General features: G+C 56.0%; 3 protein-coding genes across 10 annotated transcripts; 2 read left to right on the top strand and 1 right to left on the bottom strand.

Annotated features, from left to right (window-relative positions):
• Positions 1-468: 468 nt before the first annotated feature.
• DOC2A (double C2 domain alpha) lies at positions 469-4,424 on the top strand. The gene is made up of 10 exons (XM_068968933.1): positions 469-733; positions 1,092-1,171; positions 1,467-1,541; positions 1,657-1,766; positions 3,277-3,403; positions 3,485-3,544; positions 3,617-3,780; positions 3,924-4,005; positions 4,092-4,188; positions 4,279-4,424. Exons 1-10 carry the CDS (start codon positions 469-471, stop codon positions 4,422-4,424), a joined length of 1,206 nt encoding a protein of 401 aa, XP_068825034.1.
• A 434-nt stretch (positions 4,425-4,858) lies between these two features.
• Positions 4,859-13,239, bottom strand: INO80E (INO80 complex subunit E). Of its 7 annotated transcripts, none has more exons than XM_068967406.1 (7): positions 12,436-13,239; positions 12,209-12,279; positions 11,971-12,032; positions 9,475-9,553; positions 9,266-9,377; positions 8,771-8,887; positions 4,859-5,409 (listed from the first exon to the last, which is right to left on the bottom strand). In XM_068967406.1, exons 1-7 carry the CDS (start codon positions 12,514-12,516, stop codon positions 5,188-5,190), a joined length of 744 nt encoding a protein of 247 aa, XP_068823507.1. In that variant the 5' UTR covers positions 12,517-13,239; the 3' UTR covers positions 4,859-5,187. The 7 variants fall into 7 exon arrangements, with proteins under 7 accessions (XP_068823507.1, XP_068823508.1, XP_068823509.1 ...); XM_068967407.1 differs by having other exon boundaries at positions 11,980-12,032; XM_068967410.1 differs by lacking the exon at positions 4,859-5,409 and adding an exon at positions 5,898-6,073 and having other exon boundaries at positions 11,980-12,032.
• HIRIP3 (HIRA interacting protein 3) lies at positions 13,102-16,023 on the top strand. Of its 2 annotated transcripts, XM_068967405.1 has the most exons (8): positions 13,102-13,301; positions 13,379-13,499; positions 13,616-13,730; positions 14,181-14,342; positions 14,418-15,151; positions 15,253-15,421; positions 15,505-15,603; positions 15,690-16,023. In XM_068967405.1, the coding sequence occupies exons 1-8, from the start codon at positions 13,237-13,239 to the stop codon at positions 15,851-15,853; spliced, it is 1,629 nt and encodes a 542-aa protein (XP_068823506.1). In that variant the 5' UTR covers positions 13,102-13,236; the 3' UTR covers positions 15,854-16,023. The 2 variants fall into 2 exon arrangements, with proteins under 2 accessions (XP_068823506.1, XP_068823505.1); XM_068967404.1 differs by having other exon boundaries at positions 14,181-15,151.
• The last annotated feature ends 780 nt before the right edge of the window (positions 16,024-16,803 follow it).

Below are 16,803 nucleotides of genomic sequence, written 5' to 3'. Positions count from 1 at the left end.
AAGTGGGAACCTAAGGGGCGGGTGACACCCAGACCAGACCAGCGCCTGGTGCAGAAGGATGGCCAGAGCCTCAGAGAGGGAGAGGAGGGGCCCTACGAGGGCCGCTTGAGGGGTCGGCAGGGCCCAGAGCAGACAGAAGCCCAGAATGAGGGGCAGGAGCTGGGACGAGAAAGGGGACAGTCTAGAGGTAGGTGGGCAAGGCTGTGCTGGAGCCAGGACCTCTCTTCAGGGAGTGGCTGCCAGCCTGGCCCCGGGGGGAGCACAGCTCAGGTTCTGGAGGGCCCAGGCCTCCTGCCTGCCCCTCGGCTGGCACAGGCTGCCTTCTCCCTCAGCGCCCAGGAAGGGAGGCCAGTGAGGGCCCTCAGACCCCGGTGGTTGCCGCCTGGCCCTCAGCCAGCAGATGGGAGGTTTGAGGACTCATCCAGCCCAGGGCTCACACTCTCTCCCTCCCCAAGCTAGGGGTGCTTCATGAGGGGCCGCAGGGGCGACCGCATGGCCATCAACATCCAGGAGCACATGGCCATCAACGTGTGCCCGGGGCCCATCCGGCCCATCCGCCAGATCTCCGACTACTTCCCCCGCCGGGGACCTGGCCTCGAAGTGGGTGGCGGGGGCTTCGGAGAGGCCCCTGCTCATCTGGCCCCCCTGGCCCTGGCCCCCCCGGCGGCCCTCCTTGGGGCCACCACGCCTGAGGAGGGAGCCGAGGTGGACAGCTACGACTCGGATGATACCAGTGAGTCTGGGGGCTTGAAGGGTCCAGGGCACTCCTGGGGGCCTCAAGGCTGGTGGGAAGGGCCTGGGCTCTGCTGGGGGTGGGGAGGCGGCGGGCACTGCTGCCACAGCTGCAGTCGGAGTGGAGATTACAGCTTCAGCGAGGCTCAATATTCAATATTTCTGCTGAGACACTCAACCACCCACACAGCCCCAGTTGCAGCCCAGCCAGGGACCCAGACGCGCACAGGCTCGCGGGCTGACAGCCGCAGATACGCACACACCTTCACAGCTGGCACACAGCGGGGCTGCCCGCCCATCTCACACACACCTTGTCTTTGTGCACTCACTCAGGTAAGCTCTTCCTTCTCTTCCTCCAGCTGCCCTGGGCACCCTGGAGTTTGACCTTCTCTATGACCAGGCTTCCTGCACTCTGCACTGTAGTATCCTCAGGGCTAAGGTGGGTGCTCCCTGCCTCCCCCTGCTGGCCTCCTATCCTGAGAGGGGTGGGTTTCCATTCTCCCTTCTCTCCGTTGGACTCTTCGCACCCCATGGACTCTAAAGTCTATGGAATTCTCCAGGTCAGAATACTGGAGTAGCCTTTCCCTTCTCCACTCCCTCCCCTTCCCCAGGCCTAATTCCTTCTCCTTCTCTCCAGCCCCTAAGTGTCCACACTGTAGAGAGACAGACAGGGAGAGGGTAGGTGGGTTGGCAGGCCTGGAGCTCACAGCTGTCTTCCCTCTGGTCCTCCCCAGGGCCTCAAGCCCATGGATTTCAATGGCCTGGCCGACCCCTATGTCAAGCTGCACCTGCTGCCTGGAGCCTGCAAGGTACTGGCTGGCCTCTCCCCTCCCCTAGTCCCCCCAGCTTGTGGATTTCCAACCTTCTCCAGCCTCTGTGGGTCTGGAGGACACATAATGTGAATCCTTCATCCCCTCACCTAAGGCCAATAAACTAAAAACTAAGACTCAGAGGAACACGCTGAATCCCGTGTGGAACGAGGACCTGACGTATAGCGGCATCACGGTTGATGACATCACGCACAAGGTGCTCAGGTGAGGGGTCCATCCTCCCCGGTCCCAAGCATTCCAGCTCAGCACCTCCTTGAGGACAGCTGTCATTGGAATCTTCTTTGGTTGGTTGACCCACCTCCCCTTAAGCCCTCAGATGCTCCAGAACCATCACTGGCTCCCCACCCTCTTCAGGAGCAGGCCAAAATGTTCCCCTGACTTTCCTGCCACCCCCTCTCCCCCAAATAGCTCCTACTGCTCCTCCAAGGACTGCCCTCTTATAAGGGTTCTTCACTCCTGACCTTTGTCTGCTGTGCCTCTTCCTGCCTCCTCTCTCTGCCGGCCTGAACCCCACTCGTCATCCGAGGCTCTGCCTCCTCTTGCAGTCTTTCCCTGGACACTGGGATGCCTTCTCAGAGTCCCTGACTCAAGTCAGACCTACGCAGCCCGTTGTTGCCCATGTCTCCCTGACATCTCTAAGGAATGAGGTCTCAAGGGACAGGAATGGGAATGAGGTTCAGGGAGGTTAAGTGACTTGCTCAAGGTCATGCTGTAGCTATGTGGCAGAGCTGGGAACTGAACATCCCTACAGGACAGAGCTGCTCAAAAGCATCACAGCTGAAGACAGGGCGGGGGTGCGGAGGGGGATGGATAGAAGTAAAAGCAGTATTTTCTTTTCTTAAGTTACTTGGTTCTGTCAGGTCTCAGGTGACCTTAGTTGCAGCATGTGGAATCCAGTTCCCTGACCAGGGATGGAACCCAGGCCCCCTGCATTGGGAGCATGGAGTCTTAGCCACCGGACTACCAGAGAAGTCCCAAAGCAGTATCTTTTAATTCCTGGGCTCATGAGTATCTCCTAGGCTGGCTCCTGCACCACAGAGTAAAGGACAAGGGCTCTGTCGGGGGAGGGGTGGGCTCCTGGTCAACCGCGCGAGGCTCCTCCAGGCCTTTCTGGCTCTGACGTCCTGGTCTCGTGACCCATATTCACCAGTGTACACCCTGTGCGCGTTCAGTTGGTTCCCAGGCCCTGAATGGAGGCAGTTACGTGTGTGTAGAGGGGAGGGGGCAATGTTCCCAAGATTTGTGAGGGATTTCTCAGCAAGCTGAGCAGGTCCTGATGGGCAGGGACAGCCTGAGCAGCTGGAAAGGGAGGGGCTGAGGTACAGGCAAATCAAAGCATCCTCCTCAAGCTCCAGGCCTGGTGCTGGAGACAGCTGTTTTACAAGTGAGGGGTTTGGTGACTCAGACAATAAAGGATCTGCCTGTAATGCAGGAGTCCCGGGTTCAACCCTTGGGTTGGCAAGATCCCCCAGAGGAGGAAATGGCAACCCACTCCAGTATCCTTGCCTGGGAAATCCTATGGACAGTGAAGCCTGGAGGGCTACAGTCCATGGGGTCGCAAAGAGTAGGACACAACTGAGCAACTAACAACAGAGTATTGAGGGCAGAGCTGGGACCAGTCTCGGGTGCTCAGAATTCAGTTGGGGACCTTTCTCCCACCTTGGAGTGGGGCTCAGGTACTCCAGGGGGCCTTGACCCTGCAGTTCCCCACCAGGATCTCTGTCTGTGATGAAGACAAACTGAGCCACAACGAGTTCATCGGCGAGATCCGAGTACCCCTCCGCCGCCTCAAGCCTTCACAGAAGAAGCATTTTAACATCTGCCTGGAGCGCCAGGTTCCGGTCTGTGTGGGGCGGTGGGGTACTACGGCAAGGGGGCTCAGGGGAGACCAGGTTTCCAGAACTTTCTCTCCGCCCCCTCAGCTGGCCTCACCCTCTTCCATGTCTGCGGCACTGAGGGGCATCTCCTGTTACCTGAAGGAGGTGAGCCACCCGTGGGGACTGCTTCTGGTGGGAGGTGGTGGGGGTGCCGCTGACCCCCGTGTCTGCCCGCAGCTGGAGCAGGTGGAGCAGGGGCCAGGGCTGCTGGAAGAGCGTGGGCGCATCCTGCTGAGCCTCAGCTACAGCTCTCGGCGCCACGGGCTGCTGGTGGGCATCGTGCGCTGCGCCCACCTGGCTGCCATGGACGTCAATGGCTACTCCGACCCCTATGTCAAGACGTGAGCTCCTGCCCTGTTCTGAGGCCTGTCCTCCCCTCCCCAGGGAACTGCCCCCAGCCCCATCTTCCTCTGGGGTCTGGCCTGTCCCTGACCTACCTGCCCCCCATCCCCCAACTCCCATTCCCCTCTCCGCTCCTTGGCAGGTACCTGAGGCCAGATGTGGATAAGAAATCCAAGCATAAAACATGCGTGAAGAAGAAGACTCTCAACCCGGAATTTAATGAGGTGAATGGGACCGAGACCGGAAATTGAGGTGGGGGGCTGGGGCTGGGGGCAGTGCCTCATGGAAGGTGTGACCTGCCCTGTCCCAGGAATTCTTCTACGATATGGAGCTCTCCACTCTGGCCACCAAGACTCTGGAAGTCACAGTCTGGGACTATGACATCGGCAAATCCAACGACTTCATCGGTGAGGGAGGAGCCTGCCGGGTGGTGCCCGATGGAGGGCAGCCTGGCAGCCAGCCGGGCCCTGATCTTGCCTGCCTCTGCTGCTCCCCAGGTGGCGTGTCCCTGGGGCCAGGCGCCCGGGGAGAGGCCCGGAAGCACTGGAGCGACTGTCTGCAGCAGCCGGACACAGCCCTGGAGCGCTGGCACACTTTGACCAGCCAGCTGCCCCCCGCGGCCGGGGCTCTGCCCTCAGCCTGAGCGGCTCCATTGGGGCCAGGTCCAGTACCCAACCTTCGCACGAGTGTGTTGCACGTTTACACAGGGTGGATGCCTCACCCTGCACTACCCGTCTTATTTCGTGAGAGTCTCCGTGACTGTGGGTCTGTCTTGTGAGGGACTGTGGAGATCTATATTCACATATGCAAACTTCCTTCTGCCTGACTCGCTACAACCTGCAAATATGCAAGCCACCCATCCTAAGCACACCTGCGGGGGGTCCAACAGAGCCCTGGGCCCCGGCTGCTGCTTCTCTCTCCTGCCTCTCCAGGCTGCCCGTTCCCCTCCCCTATAGGAGGAGGTCGGATTAGGCGGGGTTTGGAGGAGAACGTTTCCAAAAAAAGAAAAGGACAAAAAACAAAGAGCCACTTCTTTAATACACAATCTTCATTTAAAAAACCACACACACACACACAAACACACACACACAATACCTAGCCCTGTACAGCTGCCCTTTTAAGCGGGGGGCCACCGCAGGGTCTCTGCCTCTCTGAGAGGTGACAGATGGCCCTGGCCACTCCTTTAAATAACTGTCCTCTGGATCGGGCTGGGATGTGAGGGCAGGACCCCTGCCCTCCCTGGAGAGGGCCCACCTTCTAGGGGACGTTCGTGCATGTTTACGCCTTTTCTGATTGTGTCCGTGGCCGCAGCATGGCAACTGGGCGTCAATAAACTTCTCTGAGGAAGCTGGGGGCTCGTGTGTGCTGGCTCCGAGGGGGCTAGGCAGGGGGTTGGGCAGAGGGGCTCACTCCGGGATGTCGATCACCAGGTCATCGTCCCCGTCCAGGGCGTCGTCCCCGCTGCCCGCGTCGCTGAACATCTGCCGAGGGACGGCGCTCAGGATCGTGGGGGGGGGCATCTTGGGTGGGGGTAGGGGGGCCAAGGCTGCCCCCACCCCAGCCCCAGAGCCCCGTCCTGGGAAGGTCAGCGGCCCTCCCACAGGGCAGTCGGGGGGTCCCACCGCCATCTGCAGCAGGGGGAGAAACACAGGGAGGGCTTATCAGGGAGGCACTGGGAGCTCCAGGGGGCTGGCACTGCCCCTTAAGACAGTTCTAAGGGCCAGGGAAGAGGGCAAAGGCTCATTCAAGGGGCAATGGACAAACCAGGCCAGCCAAGGCTGGAGTCAGGGAACCTGCCCCACCTCAGCCCCTTCAGAGCCTCAAATCAGCAAGTGCCTGGGGGTGAGGGGTGGTGATGGAGGTGGTGATGAGGGTGGTGGTGGTGGGGGTCTCACAGGAAACCAGGAAGGAAAGCCTGGGCCTGGGCCTGGCCCTGGCCAGTAAGGCACTGTGGCTGCCCCTGCAGTAGCAGTCAGAGCCAGACAAGAGCCTGCCTGCCCGCCTCTGGGCACCTGAGTTACTGCTGGCCTCCACTGCCTCCTCTCCCTCCTCCTCTTGAGGGGCTCTCTGGTGCGGTGCAGGGTGTCCAAGGTCTTCACCCCCCCGCCATGTGAGGCTTCTACCTCTTATGTCTGGGACGGGCCCCTCTTTGGGATCCCCGCAGCCACTGGCCTGGGCCAGGCCCTCCTCTCAGCTCACCTGGGCTATGGGACCAGCCTCCTAACTGGAATCCCTGCCTTCAGCCTCTCCCAGATCCAGCTCCTCCTCCGCACTGCAGCCAGAGTGAGCTCTCTAAAACACAGACCTGAGCGTGTCACTCCTCCACTTGAGGGCCATGGCGGACAGGCAGCGCCTGAGAACAGGCTGGTCCCTCCACCTGGAGTGTCCTTTTCTATGGGTCAGAAGTCCAGCTTTGTGCTGAGGCTGGGAAGTAGCCTCTGTCCGGTTCAACCCTCCAGCTGCCCCCCTGCCCCAGGTCCTTCTGAATCCTCCCCAGAGCTCTGGGGACCTCATGCTCTGCCCGTGGGCACAAACTGAACACCTACTATGTGCCAGGTGACTTCCACTAATGACCTCTGACCATTCCGACCACCCTGGAAGGGAGGAGAGGTCATTGGCCACAGGAAATGGAGGCTTGGAGTGGAGGTCTGAAGGCACGGGCCTCCCAGGTTCCCACCGGGCAGTGTCCAGTCTGGCCCCAGGGTGGGGGCGGGGCAGTGGTCTTCATGGTGGCCCTTCTGATTGCTTTAACTCATTCGGGCCCCAGGGGCCTACTCTCAGCTTCTCAAGGCATCTCCCCCCTACTCACTGCTGTTCCTGGGGTGGCATGGAGGGCCAGAGAGCGTTTGTACCTCAGGGAACAGGAGTCTGCCAGGACCGATGACAGGCAGGAGGCCAGCTCTGCAGTGCCCTCGCACACAGTACCAGGCACCCATGTGCGCACATGGGACCGAGAAAGCCAGCAGCATGGCTGGCCCCTCCTCTAGCCACAGCCTCTCAAGTCCCTACCTAAGTCCCCTCTGCTTGGATTCACTCCATGGCCTCCTCAGCGTGGCCCACAGCAGCAAATGTTTACCTGTGGCCTGCCAGGCACTGGGCTAAGTGTCTTCTCTCTGTTGACTCATTTTATCCTCACAGGGGCCCCACTGGACAGAGAAGCAAGCAGAGGTTCCCAGAGTCAAACAATCTACCCAAGTCACACAGCGCATGTGTGGATGTGGCCCAGGCTCCTGACTGACCTGCTTCAGTCTTCATAGCATTCCCTCTCCTCCTCAGACCTGCCCCTCCTGTCTCCTCACACCACCCACCCAGAAACTTCAGTGACCCTTCACTCTCCTTGCAGAATATCCGGCTGTCTATGACCCACCCCTCCATCTTCTTTCCGATGTTCTTCCCTCTCACCACTCATGCTTCAGCCCAAACACCACTTTCACCAGGCCCCTGCCGCCTTTTCACCATTGCCTCGGCCTGAATACCCAAATCTCACTCACCCTGGACTCAGATGTTACCTGTTCTCTGAGGCCTTCCCTGATATACTCTCTCCCCCATGCACAGTGATCCATCTGGGCCCCTCTGCCCTGCATGCCTAGAATGTAGCTTCCTGACACACGTCTGCTTCAGGACCCAGAACCTCAGAGCCTCAAACTGCCAAGTCTACACCACGCCTCCACCCTCTGCTCCAGGTTTCGGTGGCTTGAGGCCTCTCCACCAGCACGCCCCACATGCCAGAAGCAAAAACCCTGCTGAGGAGAGTGAAACAGAAGCTGGGCAGTCACTCATTTTCCAGGCTCAAAGGCCAAGGTCATACAGAAGTGAGTGGCAGGGCTGGGGTTCAAACTCCAGAACCCACACTCCTGACTACCACAGGCATGGCTCTCATTTCACTTCTGGCTCCAGAGCCTCGAGTCTACAGTCTACCCAATGGAGAGTCATCAGACCAGTCCCTATATCACTTTGGCTCAGAGCTGGAAGGGCCCTGTGCCTTCCGTATCCTCATCTCTCCTGGCACTCAGGGTGCCAGCCTCTTCTCTCCATCTACCTCCCTGCCCATGACTTCCAAATATGCGCCCCATGTGGCCCAGGCTCACACTACCCAGTTGTCCTGTCCACATTTCCAGACAGCATCTCAACATGTCCAAAGTCAAACTCACCTTCCCTCCCAAACCTGCTCCTCCCACAGTCCTCCCCGACTCAGAAGGGCCACTCCACTTCTTCAGCTGCTCAGGCCAAACCACCTGGAGTCACGTCCTTGCCCCTCAGATCCTGCTCTGACTGGCACTCTGGTCACTCTTTCTCACTTTCCTCTGACCACACTGGCTTCCTTCCTAAATGCAACACTTCCCAGACAGCCAAAGGGCTGCTGCTTATTCCCTTTTAAATTTCTGACCACCCAACTGTAAGATGGATTCTTCACCTGAATCCAGTTTTCTACACTGTGACCTAAGTATCTTGCTTATTTTCCACCTATCCCTTCAAGAACGTGGGCTCTGAGAAGGTAGGGATTTTTGTTGTGTTCACTACTGTATCTGCAGCACCTAGAATAGTGCTTGGTACACAGGAGGCCCTCCACAGTTCTTGCTGATTACATGTGGTCTGATCACTCCCTTCATACACACACATTCTGACACCTAGAGGGTCAAGGTCACGTGGTTTTTAAGTGGTGCAGCCTTGACTTCATTCTAGATTCCACAACTCCATTCCTCCTCGGTGGCTCCCTGGGATAACAGAACACCTGTGAAAAGGAGCTTGGCCCCAGCAGTCTTTACTCTGCATCCCCCGAGGCTGGGCTTGACTGGACTGGTGTTGCAGGAGCCAGGACTTTTGGGACCCAACCCTCAGCACCCAGCCCTGGGCTGGGCCCCTGGGAGCAGTCCCACATAAGTCCTTCTTAGTTCTAGGCCAGGCCCCCAGCCTAGAGCCATCTTGAGCCTCCCTCAGATGGCTGTCCTGCCGTTCTGGCCCCTCCCTAATGTCCCCCAAACAGGGTACCTTGAGTTTCCGGGGCAGGCGGGGCCGTTTCTCCCGCTTGGGCCTCAGGGGGCTGGGCTCGGGCAGCTGCAGGGCCAGGTAGTCAGAAGGGAATGGGGGGTAGGTGGGGGAAGCCAGCTGCAGGCAGGAGTGAGGGGATGGAGATGGGAAATGGAGTGGATGGGGTGGGGGTGGAGGGAAGAAATGCAAACAGGAGGAAGAATGGAAAAACAAGAGATGGTGATGAGTGTGGCTCCTGAGAACAGACGGGAGGGGACAGCAGCAGGACTGTGTCCTGGAGTCTGCTCTCCTCAGTCACGCCTGTCCCCCCATTCCTACACCACAGAGGAGCAGGCAGCCCCGACTCACACCCCTCCGAGGGATGCCTGCTGGCCACCCCCAGACAGATGTCCTTGGTGCTGGGCTGGCTTCACCCTGAGGACCAGCCCCTCTGCCCAAATGATGCCCACCTTTTCCCAGGCATCGGACCATTTCCCACCCTTGACCCCAACTCACCGAGCTCAGGTATGGGGAGGGGGCCCTCGAGGCCTGAAGGGGAAACCCTGTTGAAGGAGGCAGGGAGAGGCTGGAAGGGGAGGGAGCGCCCCCCAGCGGAGGGCTTCTCTTCCTGGAGAAAGGACAGGGGAGGGGGTCAGAGGCAGAGAGGTGGCCTGTACCCTCCCCACCTCCCACCTCCTCGAGAGAAGAATGACGACTTGTCTCACCTCTTAGGGGCAGGTGTGTCTGACAACTTGGGTGTCCCCTCTGTCTCGCTGTTGTCTGAAGATGCAGTGGCATCAGAGTCTGTTGAGGGGAAGGGCTGGTCAGTAGGGAGGTTGGCAGGTTCCCTATCTACCCCAGAGGGGTGTAATCTCAACTCTACAGAAGGGCTCTGGTGAACCTGAAGGGCACACAGGTGCAATTGTGGAGGGGCCCACAGCTTCCCCAGCTTCTTAAAATGCCCTTTACACCCTAATTCCTGGCTGGGCACCTCCATGCTAAAACATGTGTCAAGCATTTCCCATGTGCCAGGTTCTGGACAGGTGCTTGACATCTGCTGCCTCTCATTGTCTTCACAAGTATTCCAGGAGGAAGAGGAGAGCGGCACCTCTGCTTTCCAGATGCAGTCCCTGAGGCTTGGAAATGAAGGTGTGGGTCTGGAGCTTGTACCCAGGCCTCCAGCTCCAATCATTTTATGCTCTTAGTTGCCTCTGAGCTGTCTAGCACTTACCTCTACTCCACTCCCCACACCCAGGCTCCTGGGAACGTGCACCTTAAATCTTACCTTCACCTACTGCTCCCCATTCCGACTGGCACCAGGCCAGGCTGCCACTATGTCAAGGCTACCTGCTCAGGACTCTCACCACTCCTGCCAGTCTGTCCTCCCCAACCCCAGTGTGACCCCAAATGTAAAACTGATCACATCCTTACTGAGCTCTGCCAGCATCTGAAATGCTTCTTATGGCCTCAACCTACCTTTCTGGTCTCCCAACCACACTGTATTCACATCACACCAACCTGTTTTCTCAAAGCCAAAAGTCATTCCCCAGGTTGGGTCTCTATCAAGAAGGCCCATGGTTCACTTAACAAGTAACTACTTACAGGTGAAATATACTGTTCCCACTTGCTTTGGTCAGATATCCTTTAAGCAGCAGATTAAATGCTACCTCTCTGAGAAGTCTCCCAGAATCCCTCATGCTCAGCTGATGGCTGATTCTTCCATAACTCTCTATTCTCAACAGTCAGGCCTCTCCTTGCTGTACCAGGCAGTGTCATGTGAGGGTGCCTCCCTCACCACACTGTGGGCTTCTCTGAGGTATAAAGATGGCTTACATCTCTGGCTCTTGCTTCTCAGATATATCCCACTCTGACCATGAACATGCTGGGTTCCCTCATGCTACCTATCCTTAAGTCTCGCTAGACAGGATGTTAACTCAAAGACCTCCAGGAAGGAACAGGAAGGCAATGAGAAACTAGAATAAAAGCTAAATGTTTTGCCATGAGGTACATGGGCTGGCCCGAGTCTACGTCTCTGACCTCATCTACTGTTCTCCTAAATTATGTAAATGAATGAGTGCTGCATGTTTTAGCAAGATATTATTTACGAAAACAAGTAACCTGGCTGTTTGCTGATCCCTGCTCTAGACACCATGGAAAGGTGACTGCATGTGACTTGGCTAATGACAAAAACAGGGCCACAAAGGCCAATCTTAGAGCTTTTTCAAACTGTGGGTATCATACCTAATACTGGATCACAAACTTAACATTTTTGAGGGGAAAAAAAAAATCAGTCTAAAAAGTATCAGAACTGCATATGGTAATCTTACTGTTGTTTTATTCTGTCTTTTAAGTAAGGAAGTATGTGAGGGTCCGTCATGATGTAAAACATATTACTAATTGCCAACAGTGCTCAAAAAGTTTAAGAACACAGCTTTTTAGACTTCAGCTCTTCAAACCATCTGGTAGTCTTACCTCAGAGAATTTGCATTTGTGACTCCCTCTGCTAGGAAATCTCTCATTCATCTTCACAAGATAGGTTTCTTCCTATCTAGGTCCCAGCGCAAACATGACTTCCTGAAAAGACCCTCTCTTGAAATGTTTCCTGCCATCTGCTTTTGTATGCTCTATAAACTAAGCATGGCTTTTACATTTTCAACTTGTTGGTTAGGGAAAAAGACAAATCCAAAGACAGATATCTCATGATGTGAAAATTTTATGAAATTCAAATTTCAGTGCTTATAAATAAAGTTTTATTGAAACATAGCCATGTTCACTTATTTATACAACATCTACAGCTGTTTCGGAACTACCACCGCAAAGCTGAGTAGGTGCAATAAAAATGGTACGTTCTGCAAAGCCTAAAATACTTATTACTTGGCCCTTCACAGAAAAAGCTTATCAACCCCCACTCTATTCCAATGACTACCACTTAACCCTGATTTTATTTCCTCCAATCTAAAATTCTAATTTATTTCTTTGCTTATTTATTCCTGGCAACTACAATACAAACTCCAAGAGGTTTCATCTATCTTGGTTATCACTGCATCCCATGCGTAAAGCTCAGTGTCTGAAACACAGTAGATACTCAGTAATACTTCAGCGAAAGAAGAGCAAAGGAGGAGGGCCAGCAACTAGGCTGCCCTAGCCTCCAAGGCCTAAAGGGAGGGCCCAGGAAACTTGCTTGAGTGCCAGGAGCATGTCCTCCACCAATTTTTCATGACCTTGCTCACCAGAAGAGTCTTCATCCACGTTCTCGTACTGCAGAAGTCGGTCTAGGAGGAAACTGAGGGAAGAGACCAGAACAAGAGTGGTTATTCCCATCTCTGCAGTGTCCTCTGGGCCCTCGCCTCATCTAGCCGGCCTCATGCATTTGTGGCCCATTCCAGGATGGGGTCCGAATGCAGAGTAACAGGAGCCACATCACCCTCTGGCTTCCCTCCTTCCCTCAACGTGTCTCACCTCTTGTCCCGGGACACCTTCAGCAATTTCCTCTGCGCCTTCCTCAGTTCCTCCTGGAAGCACTCGTGTTCCTGTACCACGGGCAAGATGCTCGCTGAGCCAACCGCCGTCGTAAATTGGGGCTGGAAGCCGACCACAACTCACCCTGCTCCCTTTACACACAGGTAAACTGACGACCTACCGGCGCCAGGCCTCATCCCCCACCACCTTCCCATCCCGGCACTCACGTAGATGAGGAATTTGAGTTTTCGCTTCAGATTCCGGTATTTCTTCTTGTAGTCCACTTCACCGTCCGCCGGTCCGTTCATGACCCGCTCCGGGAGAAGCGCCTCAGCTGTAGTCCTAAGTCCCGCTACGCCGAGCCGGTTCAGCCCGGCCTCTCCCGCCTCAACTTCCGGGGCCGCGGCAGGGCTGGGTCCGCTGGCACTACAACTCCCGGCGTGCCCCGCGCTCAGGGATCTTACCCACACGACCTGCTCTCCGTAGCAATACCGGGAAAGGAACGTTGCTTCCAGAGGATACGCGAAAAATGGCGCCGAAGAGAAGCGTGATGTCACAAAGATGGAGGACGCTGGAGGGCGCCCTTAACTGATTCGAAATATGCTTAGCGATTTGAAGTGACAAGAAGACATTCCCCCCTGAGATTCCTAGTCTTCAGGCGAGGACGCCCTTTTCCGTCTGCCTTTCAAAGTCACAGAGGCCTAGTTGTTGCCCGCGACCACGAACGGAGGCAGCGTCGCGATTTGATTGCGTTACACTCAAAGGTGTAGCCGGCTCCGAATAGGTTTCTAACGAGAACTTTAAAAAGCGATTCCTTCTAAGAAAAGGGAGGAGCCACGAGACCCTACAACTGCCCGGCAAAAACAAGTTTTGTCTGGCAAATTCGGCCCAAGCGGGGCGCGACCGACCCGCAACGGTCTCCTGCCTCTCGGCGTCACGGCACTGCGCGTGCGCAACCTCCTGTCAAACGCACGGACGGAGGCCGGGAAGAAAAAAGGCGGGAGCCGCCAATATCAGGTGGAGCAAAAATGGCGCGGGAGAATGAGATGCAGGAGTTCACCCGTAGCTTCTTCCAAGGCCACCCGGACCTCAGGTGCACCGGAGGTTGGAGTTGGGGTTGGAAAGGGCAGGGGCGGGACAAGGACTCCGTCTTGACACGTGTTTCCGCAGCACGCTTACGCACTCCATCGTGCGGCGGCGATTCTTGGCTCACGCGGGCCGCGACCACCTGGAACCTGAGGAGAAGCAGGCACTGAAGCGGCTGGTGGAGGAGGAGCTGCTGAAGATGCAGGTGTGGGAGTGACCCTGGGCCACCGCGGGCGGGGGTGGTGGCCAAGGAGGAGGGGCCTAAGAGGGGTGCGGCAGAACCCTTCCTTGGTATAGGTTTGGCTCTCTTGACACACACAGGTGGATGAAGCGAGTGCGAAGGAAGAGAGGCTCCGCGTTGGCAAAAAGGCAAAGAGGTCTTCCGCCCCTTGCCGTGACCCAGAGAGAAAAAGGTTCCGTTTCAATTCAGAGTCAGGTTAGTGCCTTTTGCATAGTTGGTTCATTCAAAAAAGTATTTATTGGACATGTTATGTTTCCCGCGTAGCTCAGTCAGTAAAAAATCCGCCTGCAATGCTGGAGACCTGGGTTCAATTCCTGGGTCGGGAAGAACCCTTGGAGAAGGAAATGGCAACCCACTCCAGTATTCTTGCTTGGAAAATCCCATGGACAGAGGAGCGTAGCAGGCTACAGTCCATAGGTCCCAAGAGTGGGACACGACTTGGCGCTTTTTTTTTTTTCCCGTCCCAAGAACTTAGATGAGGGCGCGTGGCCCAGGAGTCAAGAACCAGAAACACGGTAAACCGAGAGCCTTTTCCTACTGGCCTTTCGTCCATCCGTCAAAGCAGGATTCGAGGCAACTTGTCCCAAGTGGAGGGGGAAGGGCCAGGAGGAACCGTCCCAACCTTCTCTTTTCTCCACTTTTCAGAGCCCAGCTCTGCAGCCCCCAGTCCAGACCGCCTCAGCCCCTCAGCAAAGAATGGGATGGCAGCAGATGTCACTCCAACCAAGGATGAGAGTCCAAATCAGGCCTCAAAGAAAGCAACTGAGAGCAGTGATGAGGAACAGCAGAGGGACCTGAATGCAAAGATCAGATTAGAGAAGGAGGTGGTGAAGGAGAGCAGTGAGGAGGAGGAAGAGGGCTCTGCCAGAAAGAGAAAGGTCTGGAAAGAAGAGAGCAGTGAGGAGGAGGAAAAGGAGTCCAAGGGCAGGACTAGGAAGAAGCCTGGGACAAAGACCAAGCAGGCACCAGGCAAGGCCTCAGGCAGTAGGAAGCAGGCTAGGGAGGAGAGTGAGGACAGCGAGGAGGAACCTGCCCAGGGGCCGGGAAAGAAAGGCGCTAAGAGCCACCAGGAAAGTGCAAAGGAGAGTGAGGAGGAGACCCTAACCAAGAAGAAAGAGAACAGAGAGGAAGAAGAGGACTGGAAACCCACAGCCCAGAGCAGTGGAGGGAAAAGATCAGTTCGGGAGGAGAGGAGCTGTAAGCAGAAAAGCAGGGCAGCACGACTGCTGGGAGACCAGGGGAACAGAGAGGAACAGAAGGAAAAAGCCGCAGCAAGCAGTGGTGATAGCAGTGAGGAAGATGAAGAGCCCCTAGTACAGAGGAAGCGCAAAGACAGGACCCAGGGAAAGGGTGGGAAAAGGCAGAGTGGAAGCAGCAAGGAGGATGGAGAAGACAGCCCTAGGAAGGTGGAACGAACTACTGGCAAGACAGCCAAAGAGGGCAGCATCATTGGTGAGGCAAGCGACTCGGAGAAGGAAGTGAGTAATAGCGAGGCAGAGGGGAGCCCCAAGAAGGAGAGGAAGAACCGCTCTTCCAAGAAGAGCTCCAAGAAAGGCAGGACACGAAGTTCCTCCTCCTCTTCCATAGATGGCAGTCCAGAACGTAAAGGCAGGAAGGTGAGGGTTGAAGATGGAGTGGGAGGCCACCCTCAGGGAAGAGGGAGACCCTGACTCCAGCCCAGAAGGCTTGGCCTTCAGCTGCTGTCTTCCATTGCCAGGCTGGCTCTGGTCGGTCTGGTGAGGACCACCCCGCTGTGAGGAGGCTCAAGCGCTACATCCGGGCCTGTGGCGCCCATCGAAACTACAAGAAGCTGCTGGGTTCCTGCCGCTCACGCAAGGAACGCCTGAGTGTTCTCCGGGCAGAGCTGGAAGCCCTGGGCATGAAGGGTGAGGCTGGCTGTGCCCTGGGGGCTGCAGAGAGAGGGACTTGGCTGCTGGGGAGGGAGGATCATGAGCTGCTTCTGCTCCAGGTAACCCTTCCTTAGAGAAGTGTCGGGCTCTGAAGGAGCAGCGGGAAGAGGCAGCCGAGGTGGCCTCTTTGGACATTAACAACATCATCAGCAATTCAGGTAAGGGGCTTCCTTCCACTCCCCAGCAGCGGGTGGGACGCAGACTTTGTCCAACAACTCCTCTGCTCTTTTCTCCTGCCCTGTAGACAGGCCACGCAGACGCACAGCCTGGAACCCTTCAGGAGAAGCAGCCCCACCAGGGGAGCTATACTGCAGGACCCTGGACTCAGACGAAGAGCGGCCCCGCCCCCCACCCCCAGACTGGTCACATCTGCGGGGCATCATCAGCAGTGATGGCGAGAGCAACTGAGCTCCCCCAACCCCAGGAGGGACTTTCCTCTGGTAGAAAGTGTATACAGCATTCTTCTCACCACAACCCCCAACTCTGCCTACAGAGCAGAAGCATCTTTCTTTAGAGGACCCACAGCCCCCACGGACACAACCTGTTGGGATTCTACTTCTCAGCTGCACATTCTCAATTTAAGGTGTTTACAGGGATTTATTTTTAAAAAGACTCAATAAAGGAGTGTTTGAATCACCTTGTCAAAACTGGTCCCCACTCTTAACCCCTGTCCACGGAGCTGAGGAGCAGCCATTGTCCCCTTGGTCTGATTCCCTTTTTCTGATTTTCCGAAAGAAGTCCCAGCCTCCAGACCCTGCCATCAAGTCTGGACTCGAGGAGAGTGTGATTCCTTCCTCCAGCCTGATCAGTGGGCCCCTCTGACCACCCTGCTTTTTAGCTGTCTTGATAACTTAATGCCTTGCCGGGAGAAGGATCTGAATAACTGGCCTTAAGAAGAATGTGAAACAAGAATGAAAGGACTGGGGAACAGCTGTTGTTTATGTCTTTCTTCTCCCTCCTGGAAACAGCCACTTAGTTCATGGGCTGACTCTTCCAGTCTTTAAAGGGGTGGGTACAAGATCTAAACCTGACCAATTGGAGCACTCGAGGCCTCTGGCTACAGATCAAACCAATGGAGTCACTTCAGGACTGCTGGAATTCTTACTGTTGAGGTTGTTAGTAAGCTGTAAGCCTGGAGCTGCCAGGGGCTTGTGGGTGAGGTGAACTTTCTGAAAATCTGAAGCCAAAGCAAAGCGAAGCAGAGGTCCAGGGACTGATGGCTTCCTCTGAAGATCTAGATTCAGTCATGTCCAAAGTCAATGAAGTCACTGAAATTTTTAGTTACACAGCCCAGTGAGTTCAAGTAACACTATCACCTGCCACTGAACATTCCTTCACACACATTAAGACAGAAAAGG

This window comes from Capricornis sumatraensis, chromosome 3 (assembly GCF_032405125.1).
Source record: "Capricornis sumatraensis isolate serow.1 chromosome 3, serow.2, whole genome shotgun sequence".
Lineage (NCBI taxonomy): Eukaryota > Metazoa > Chordata > Mammalia > Artiodactyla > Bovidae > Capricornis > Capricornis sumatraensis.
The sequence above is the reverse complement of the archived record's forward strand: the minus strand, read 5'-3'. Positions and strand labels throughout refer to the sequence as shown.

What these genes read in the sequence shown, in the direction of transcription:
- INO80E (XM_068967406.1), bottom strand. Translation starts at nt 12,516, where the DNA reads ATGAACGGACCGGCGGACGGTGAAGTGGACTACAAGAAGAAATACCGG. An exon ending in AAGGTGTCCCGGGACAAGAG is followed by an intron (nt 12,033 to 12,208) that starts GTGAGACACGTT and finishes CTCTTCCCTCAG; the next exon opens with TTTCCTCCTAGACCGACTTC. An exon ending in CCTCCCCATACCTGAGCTCG is followed by an intron (nt 8,888 to 9,265) that starts GTGAGTTGGGGT and finishes TCCTGCCTGCAG; the next exon opens with CTGGCTTCCCCCACCTACCC.
- DOC2A (XM_068968933.1), top strand. Translation starts at nt 469, where the DNA reads ATGAGGGGCCGCAGGGGCGACCGCATGGCCATCAACATCCAGGAGCAC. An exon ending in CTACGACTCGGATGATACCA is followed by an intron (nt 734 to 1,091) that starts GTGAGTCTGGGG and finishes CTCTTCCTCCAG; the next exon opens with CTGCCCTGGGCACCCTGGAG. An exon ending in TCAACCCGGAATTTAATGAG is followed by an intron (nt 4,006 to 4,091) that starts GTGAATGGGACC and finishes GCCCTGTCCCAG; the next exon opens with GAATTCTTCTACGATATGGA.
- HIRIP3 (XM_068967404.1), top strand. Translation starts at nt 13,237, where the DNA reads ATGGCGCGGGAGAATGAGATGCAGGAGTTCACCCGTAGCTTCTTCCAA. An exon ending in GGAAGCCCTGGGCATGAAGG is followed by an intron (nt 15,422 to 15,504) that starts GTGAGGCTGGCT and finishes CTTCTGCTCCAG; the next exon opens with GTAACCCTTCCTTAGAGAAG. An exon ending in CAACATCATCAGCAATTCAG is followed by an intron (nt 15,604 to 15,689) that starts GTAAGGGGCTTC and finishes CCTGCCCTGTAG; the next exon opens with ACAGGCCACGCAGACGCACA.